The sequence below is a fragment of the Fulmarus glacialis genome, unplaced genomic scaffold (assembly GCF_000690835.1).
Source record: "Fulmarus glacialis isolate BGI_N327 unplaced genomic scaffold, ASM69083v1 scaffold45540, whole genome shotgun sequence".
Lineage (NCBI taxonomy): Eukaryota > Metazoa > Chordata > Aves > Procellariiformes > Procellariidae > Fulmarus > Fulmarus glacialis.
Genome location: NW_009190507.1, coordinates 40,516 through 49,301, shown reverse-complemented (window position 1 = coordinate 49,301; position 8,786 = coordinate 40,516). Strand labels below are relative to the sequence as shown.

Here is an 8,786-nt window from a genome sequence, read left to right as displayed (position 1 = left end):
TGGTGACACGGGGGTTGTCGTCTAGCTGTAAAATCCCAAGTAGCCGTAAAGTCTGTGGTAGAGGTTGGAGTTTGTTCAGTCGCTTTCCTTTCAATTTTTTAAGAGTCTTCAGCCGTCCAGGGCATTGTAGCTCCTCAATTAGCATTACTGCAGTGAAAGGACTCAACTTCACTAACTGGCTGATGAAGACATTATCAAGAGAAGACAAACTCCTCTCTAATTCGGTCTCCTTTAGCCACAAGTAGTTATTCACACGGCTAATAAGCAAGCCAAGCATGGCAGGAAGCAAATCAGGACGGCTGCCCCTTTGACCATCCTGTCTTCTTTCCCTGTCATTGTTTCATTTCCTCCTATGCCAAGACTGTCTGACAAATGGAGCAGAGATTATTATTTCACAGTATTAGTTCACAGAGTGCAGCAAAGCCCTGGTCCTTGTAGGACCTGAGTGTATTGAGTACAACATACAGCGCAAAAGAACTCACACCTTTGGACATTAGGACAAGCAGTCTAGTCCTACAATAAGGAAAACACGATCAAGCAAAATACTTTTAAACATCCCTGAAAGATCAAGCTGTACTGGTCAAAGAGAAAACCCTCTATCTTTTAAAAAATAAAAAAATCAGGCACTGGATTGACAGTTTCAATTTCAAGAATATTCCAGGTCTTTTTCACTGACTAGCAATGCACAAGTTCTTAGTCCTGCACCAGATGAGTCATCTGCATCAAAATAAGACTAAAGATGCAGCCAATATCAGGACTATTTTTTAAATAATTCTCTTCTGATACAGACCAAGTTTAAGTACTTTCACATGTTGGACTAGGCTTCAGCGAGACACTGGCTACCTCATGCTAGAAAATGCACATTAGTAACCTCTGAAATGTTATTGCTATTATCTGTGTCTGATTACAGCTGCAATAGTCACACAAAGCTACAGACATTTACTCAGTCCTTGAATCCAGCTGTAGATTGCTGCCAACTTTGTTTCTGCTATAACTTCAGAATATCACAGAACCACTTTTTAGGGCACTTAAGATAAACCCATCCTTCACACCTCTGTTTTGTTTCTACCCGGTTAGATATAGGAGTCAAGCATGCTTTTCCTGTTCTAATTAAAATTACATGGTCATAAAGGGAATTAAAATGGAAACAAATTGTCAATGCAATGGTTGGGCTGTTTTCTGCTCTGAAAGTGTATCTGGAGTAGTAACCTGGAGCGCAACAGCCAGCTGGTGGGCTTGTCAGTTCAAGCGAAGAAGCCAAACACTGCTATTACCTTCTTTAGCAAGTTTTCCCAAGTGTTTCTCCAGGCTGGTAATGTGGTGCTTCTCCAGGTAGCTATAAAATTGGAATAAAGTAACCAGTTCTGTCTGGAGGTACGGAGAGGGGAGCAACCCGTCACAGGTGATGACTTGCTCCAGCAACCTCTGCAATACTGAAAGTAACATGGAAAAGAACAAATGAGAAAAATGAAAGGTTGGTTACATGTAAGCTGCTTAAAACAAGTAAGTAAGAGTTCTAGTTTATTTTTTAAATGCACAAGGACAATTTTCAGCCGTGCAATAAAATGAAATCAGAGTGGCCTTGTGTTTAGGAACGGATTGGTACCTGCTTCTAATTGACCAGGGTATTTTTCCTTCACTTTGAGCATCAATGTGTATTTTAATGCATGACGGAATCTTTCTGCTGAAGCAAACAAGATGCTGCCAGGCTCTGCAAGATCACTCCAGATTTTCAGATAGGGCTTCTTCTTTTTAGTCTTCTGAATAACTGAAAAATCACATTTTAAAAAAGTCAGTGAGCTCTAGCAGATTTTGGATTTTACATGAGAAATTAGGCACCAGATGGCATATCTAGAGATGTGTCAGCATTAACTTGTATTTGTGTTATATAGATGGTTTTGTTCAAAGCTGGAGATTTGCTGCCAGTATTTTAACATCTGCAAGCATTGATTTCACCAAGCTTGGGCTGAGCTCCTAAACTGTCATTACGAGACCTGAATGAGACACCTAGCAGCTCTTCTGCCTCTTATTATTAATTTTATCCCAGCATCCGAGTCAAGTTTCAGAAGAACTTTCTGTGAGTTTAACTGTTTCCACTTCTATCAGCAAGAGATGTGCCATTTCCAAGCATTTTAGAGATCCTGTCTTTCGTACCTTCACAAGTGGAGAACTCTGAACCTCAGCGCATAGGCTGAGGCAGGCTTTCTTTCATCAAACAGTTCAGAAGAGCACTTGAAGCAGTACCCTGTGGTTTCTCACTATCATTTAAACCCTACCATGTCTCACTCTTACCTACAGAGATGTTGAACTTGTGTTCTGCATTTAAGACTCCTACACTTTCCCCATCACGTTGTACCAAAGGCCCTTTGGAGCTTTGCTCCAGGAAACAGTTTATTCTCACATCCTTCACGATAAAATCTGCTTCCAACTAAAATTTGCATTCTTGCCACTGTATTTGCCAAGATGAGGAAAAAAGCCTTCAAATTCTCCCATTGTGCCTTTATCATTTTGTCATGTCCAACGGTCAATGGAAGAATTTAGTAGTGGGAAGGCCTGAGATGGGAAAAATTGCACACCAAACTTTTCTTGCAAATGTGTACAGAATTTGGGCCGTTTGCTTACTAAGTAAAAGCATAGATATAAAAGAGGATTTTATTAAGGCTATTCTGCTGTTCTTTGACTGCAAACTCCATCATCTATAACATCCCTATTTCTAACACATACCAGTTCAGCTACTATTTCTTTGAGACAAAGTTCTTCAAGTCTTTTCCTTCCTTGCAGGGGAAAAAAACTAAGCAAATGATGAGCCCTGTTTGTTCTAAGAATGTAGATATAAGAGCAGTTTTAATTACATGTTGTAAGGAATTTAGAATGAAACCCTGATGTGTCTGGAGAAGCTCAGGCGGAGTTACCTAGACCTCTCATCTCTGGCATGCCTCGGAATAATGCAGTTACTCACTTTCTTCCACAGACATATCCAAGACATCCCCCAGGACTCGCGTCTGCTCTGATACTTCTTCCAAAATGCTCTCCTGGACAACCTGGGCTACATTTGGTGACCTCAGTTTCTGAAACACAATGTGCTTATCTTAGTAGCTGAAACGAAGGCAGTATCAAGCTCAAGATGAATGAGGATTTGTTTCTTAGAATCAAACTTCTAAAAATCTATGAGAAAACACACCAGCTGCTCTCAGAAGGCCTCTTTTCCCATTCACAGCATGGACAGGTCACTTCTGAGTGCAAAGCTGCTCAGCAGAACAGGATGAGTAAATCACATTATGCTGGGACAGGCTGTCCAGCATTTGACATTCTTCTCTGCCCCTGTCCATTGATCTGCTACACAGTTGTCAATATTAATAGTTACACTGTCCTCTGCTGCTCATCCTCATCAGAGGTAATACTTCGAGGACAATAATGTGCTTAAGCACTATAACTGAAATTAATTGAGGAATGAGGTCTCAAGTGGAGATAAGAGTTCTTTCTTGCCCTACATGCTACCAGTTTCTTTCTAGTAGTAGCAGTTTTTCATTCATTAAAAAATTGATCACCTGTTTTCAATACACAATTCAAGCCAAGTCTGTCCTACTGTATTAGCAGCCTGCTTTGGGCACAAAGGTATTACTTAGAGCTTCAGAAAAACCCAGAAGCTGAAAAAAAGCAGGAGAGTTTTTTATGACATGTTCTGTGCATACACATGTATACACTGCATTTTTTGGACTCAGTTTCTATTCTGAGTCTTTTTGCTTTTATAAGAGAACCAGCTACATACTCACTTTTGTCTGTAATCAGAATGGGCAATTACAACCAGTGCCCTGGAAACCCATAGACTATTCCTTACCTGCAAAAGACCTTTGCACAGCTTCAGATGAGTTATCAAAAGTGCATCTAAGTTGTCATCACCAGTAGTTACATCTCTTGTTTCTGTTCCCATGTCACAGCTCAGGGACTGAAGCGTGTTGTCATTGTATGTGCTGTTAAGAGAGGGTGAAAAAAGAGTTAAAACTCTCATCACTAAATAAACGTGAAGATGTGCAGTCTCAATAGTAGCCTTCAAGCAAGTTGCAGAAGTACAAGTCAGGTGGCATTGAACAGATAACATTTTTTATTGCATTTATAACACTTCTTAAAAACATGAGGACTTTATTTCTAAAACTCATTGCAGGACAGTAATACTAGATCAGTTGATCCCACAAAATCCCATTTTGGAGAATCAATACTCATAAAAAATGCTTCCAGATAATGTCAATTGAGTTGCTGGTTCATTTGCAGCGGGTGAACTGCAAAAGCAGCACTTATAACAGACAAATCCCTTGGTGTTCTCCCAACTCGATGAGACTGGGAGCATAGTAAGTCTCCCAGGATCCAGCTCGTAGCTCTGGAATGTACCTTTCAGTGCTACGCAACTTGCAAAACGCAAAACTGAATTCAAAAGAAAGAACAGGTAGAAGAGCTCTGCAAGTTACTCGTAGCTCTCTCCCTCGCTAGTGCAGAACTGTTCAGCATCATCCTGATAAGCCTGTTTCCTGCAGTCTGTTTCTAGCAGCCCTACATGTTAGGCCTTCCATCACATCCTGCAGGTGTCATTCTGCAATGTTTTCCATAAGTTCAGTTTAAGTTTCCTGCCATTTCAATCTGGTAGGTATTCTGAGTTATGAACCTCAGAGTATTCAGAAAAATTGGTTTCTATGCTGGATATTCATACCAATAGCAGCTCTGGACAATTGCCACTTGGCCAAGTACAATGTATTGGTAAGTGTTCCTGGGATCAGCCCTCCTTACCCCTTTCCCTTGTCCCCTATAATGAAGTGCTGCAGATACATACCTGATACTGGCTGTTCTTATGCTTCCAAATAATGAAAGCTCATCAGCACTACAGTCAGCGTTTAAAAAGTCAAAACTTTCCAGAACTGTCTCCACCATTAAACTTTCCATAGATGAATGTTTGTGATGAAGTGTCTTCAGCTGTTGATGGCATGGAAGGAAAAATATTGTTATTTGTAGTTATCGAGCCATTTTGCAGGAGTTCTTTGCTGTTTTTCAAATCACTCTTAATAACAAATCAATTTGCTTTTCATGATTTCAATCTTAACACATCAAGAAAGTTAGCTCTTGGTACAGCACTCTGATCCCAAAATAATGTTGCTAATTAAATTCAAAATATGCTTCAATATTTTAAACTCTCTGTATTCCTCTTTGGATTTCCATGCCTGTTAAGGTTGGTATGAGAGCTGATTTTTTCTGCATCTTCTGCCATTAGTGCAATTTTCACTTATTCCTGTTTCAGATCTAGAAGAAGCAATCTTAGGGGTCTGTTGCATTCCAGCGTAGTATCCAAGAACTTCGGTATCAATAGTGGATTTCATGAGACCACTAACTTTCTCCCCCTTGGAAAGGCTGCTTTGAGAGCACTTGGTTTGATTTTTTTTAATTTCTATTTTTAAAGTGGTTGCATTGGAAGTCAGAGCAGTTTTGTTAATGTCATTTATTATTCCAGACATTAGATGAAGTCTTACAGTATCTTATCTCCCAAGTCTGTGCACTGGCCCTATGTACTACAATGCTACCAAATTTGCAATATAACCCACTGCTTGCAGAAAGCTCTCCTCCAGGACCTTTCCTCTAAAGAAAAATGTTTTCAGCATTATATGACTTGTCAGACAGACTGAACTGCCTGCAAAAGCTAGGTGATCCTGGAGAAACTTTAGGTTTGATGAACTGATGCAGTCATCTCAAAGTATACTAAATCTGAAAAATATAAACAAAAATTAGAACCAAACCAAAATGCAGAGGCTCTGACATACAGTTCCGAATCTGCTTAGCCCAGACTGATTTCCACTTTGACTGCATGTAATTTCTTAAATTCTTTTTCCAGATCTGCGCACAGCATTCGAAGGGTGTCTCAGAGATGCTGTGCAACACAGGGCTCCTGGGTGGTTAGCTCTCAAGGCTGCCTTTTCTGAGTAGTGCCTGACCTCTGGTGGCCAAGCTTACTTTTTGGGAACATGCCATTGATACATCATTAAATCAAATCCACCACAGGGTCATGGAAATTCTACAGATTTAGGACTAACACCATCTACCAAGAGCAAACACTACCATACCTTTAATTTATCCCTCAGAGATGAAACCTGGTATTCCAATTTCTCCAGCTGGGCTTGCCCCACATCATGTAATTTCAGCAAATTTAACACTTCTTGGAGAGTCTTATCAATTGACTTTGTACGTCCATCTAGTTTTAGGTCATTTGCAGCATTCAAGCTTTTCTGGCTAATGTCTTCTTGCTCTGTCAGACAGCAATTTCTGGTCTGGTTGAAAGAATCTCTACTACCTTTGTGACGATTCAGAAAACTAGATGGGTTATTTGGAAATCCATCCACACACGGAGTCTTCTTCAGGATATCTAGAGTTGCATGATTTGGAAGACGATGCTGTTGCTCTTCTGCGCAAGTCTCTTGAATAATCACCAATGGCAACGTTCTATGGTCTAGAGCTGGAGTTGTATTTCTGGATTCTGTCCCTTTCTGATCCTCAGAGCTGAACGAGTCTGCCTCATTTGTCTCTGCAGGATTGTGAGGCTTGCTCCTCCCATGTACATCAAAATCACACGCAGCCAAGTAGCTCAATATGCTGGGAGGCTGAGCTTCATCACTTACATCCCCTTGGTTCTGCCTTTGCTGCAAAACAGACTGCAGCAAATAGATTCATAAGTGAGCACATATGCAAATGAAAAGCATGAGATACCACCTAAGATAGAGAACTATGGCTTCCTGTTCTTGGAAACATACGCACCCAAACTGATCAAAACCACAGGGCTCTTCTGCACCAGGGAGCCAGGCCAGCATAGACTGGACAAAAGAAACTATTGAAACAACATACTAAGAGCCTACTGGATGAACTAAATGAAGCAGTAGTAACTGTGCTTTACATCTTTCAGATGAAAGTTACCAAGACAGCTAAAAATTGTTTCTGGAAAAAGAACCTTGCCAAGCAGCTTTCGTGCCACATCAGCTCGGGACAGGATGTGAATGTAATGGTTAGAGGAAATCTGCATTTTGAAGAGTCCAACATACCCTGTACAAATAATAAACCTTTCTGAAGATGACTGCATATTCTGCTGCCTTGGTGAGGCAACGCCAAACCTGACTTAGACTTGATGTTAGGGGAACATATATATGATGTTACTAGTATTTGAGTTGTATGGCAGAATTAACAGGATCATATAAAACAACCATTAAATCAAAACCCTCTTGAATGAATGAGAAAGAGGACAGGGTTTTCTACTCCCCTGGGCTATGCTTGGCAAAAAGTGGGGTAGAGGAAGAGGAAGGCCTGTTTCACATAGCACCTCTAAGTTGCCATTCTGCTCCACGGGTACTGAGACAGACTGGTTCCTAGTTTGATTCCCACTGTTGACTATTAGAGCAGGTGCCCACACCCCTACCATTCTGGCTGCCAAGAGGAATATTTGGCAGGTTTTGTTTTTTGTTTTGTTTTGTTTTTTTTCTTTTATAAAATCTAAAATGGAACTCAAAAGAATAGGGGTTAAAAGAACAACATAACGAAGCCCCAGAATAAACTGCAAAGGCCTACATTTTCACATTTCTGAGTGTGTTCTTCAATAGCCTAATCTAATCCAAAAATCAAGTCCTAGGTCTGTGCTTTGCATTTGGCTTTCCTCAGCATACTCACCAGGTAGTATTTCTCTCTGAAGCTGGGAGTACTTGGTGGGGTCCAGTTGTATAACGAGCTCTTCCTGCTACTCACAGAAAACTTGGCAGTGGTTCCAGGTGACAAAAACAGGTTCTCTGTGTCAAAGGGGCTGCAGCAGAAGACACAAAGGCCTAAGTGTCAGTAAGACCAGAAAGCACAGAAATGTTTAGCAGCAGGAACAGCTGTTAGGATTTGAACTGTGACATTTAGTAAACAACACAGGGAATAAAAGGAGAGAGACCTCTCTGACCAATATCTTTGATTGCACCAGCAGAGAAAGAGGTAGGTGAAAAGGTTGCATATTTTACACAGAATTCTCAACACCATTTAGACAGAGACCTGTGCCACAGTCTCTGGAAGAAGAGTCCAACAGGGCAAAAGTCTGAAATGCTTTCTGTCCTTCTGCAGTGTCCTGCGCAGACACCAGTGCTGGCAAGTACAGTACAGGCTGCTTGCGGACAGCCGCTGGGCAGATAGTGAGACATACACCATACCAGATAGGAAGGAAATATAACACATGTAATAAAAGAAAACTGCCATTAATTTCCCTCCTGCAGAGCACACACCACATGGAAAAGCCATTAAAAAAACCCTTCATTATCCTTCAAATGTTAATAAACAATTCCTTTGGCTGGCAGAGGAAGCTTGTACAGTGGTATATGGCAAGTTATGTGGTTCGTACAGTCATGGATGAGTCCAGTTATAGCTCCAGAGGATACTAGCTATGGTCTACAAGAGTTTGACAAGCCCTGCTCTAAAGACTTCCCAATTACCTACTAGATCACAGCCATTAATTTCGCAACTCATTTGCAAAGCAGTCTAAGGAAACTTGGACGAACTGCCTCCCAAAATGCAACTCAGCTAACCAGGAGAGGGGAAACATATTTAAAGTTAAGTAGAGCAAGTTTGGTTTTTCTACATGTTACTTTTGTTCCCTACTGATGTGCCTTGCGGCACCAAAAGGAAGTTTGTTTTTCCACTTACGTCCTGGCATTTTGAAAAAAAGTGAATTGTTTATAACAAATCTGTAATCTCATAGATATGAATATAATGACCAAACAGTAGGATAAAGTCAG

General features: G+C 40.7%; 1 protein-coding gene across 1 annotated transcript in view; it reads right to left on the bottom strand.

Annotated features, from left to right (window-relative positions):
- Window positions 1-8,786, bottom strand: part of FAM65C (family with sequence similarity 65, member C) — a 31,197-nt gene that overhangs the window by 2,721 nt on the left and 19,690 nt on the right. The window contains 8 exon segments of the mRNA XM_009585664.1: window positions 2-147; window positions 1,275-1,433; window positions 1,607-1,768; window positions 2,960-3,068; window positions 3,839-3,971; window positions 4,823-4,962; window positions 6,102-6,686; window positions 7,690-7,819. Of these exon segments, the coding sequence (XP_009583959.1) occupies window positions 2-147; window positions 1,275-1,433; window positions 1,607-1,768; window positions 2,960-3,068; window positions 3,839-3,971; window positions 4,823-4,962; window positions 6,102-6,686; window positions 7,690-7,819 (1,564 nt within the window).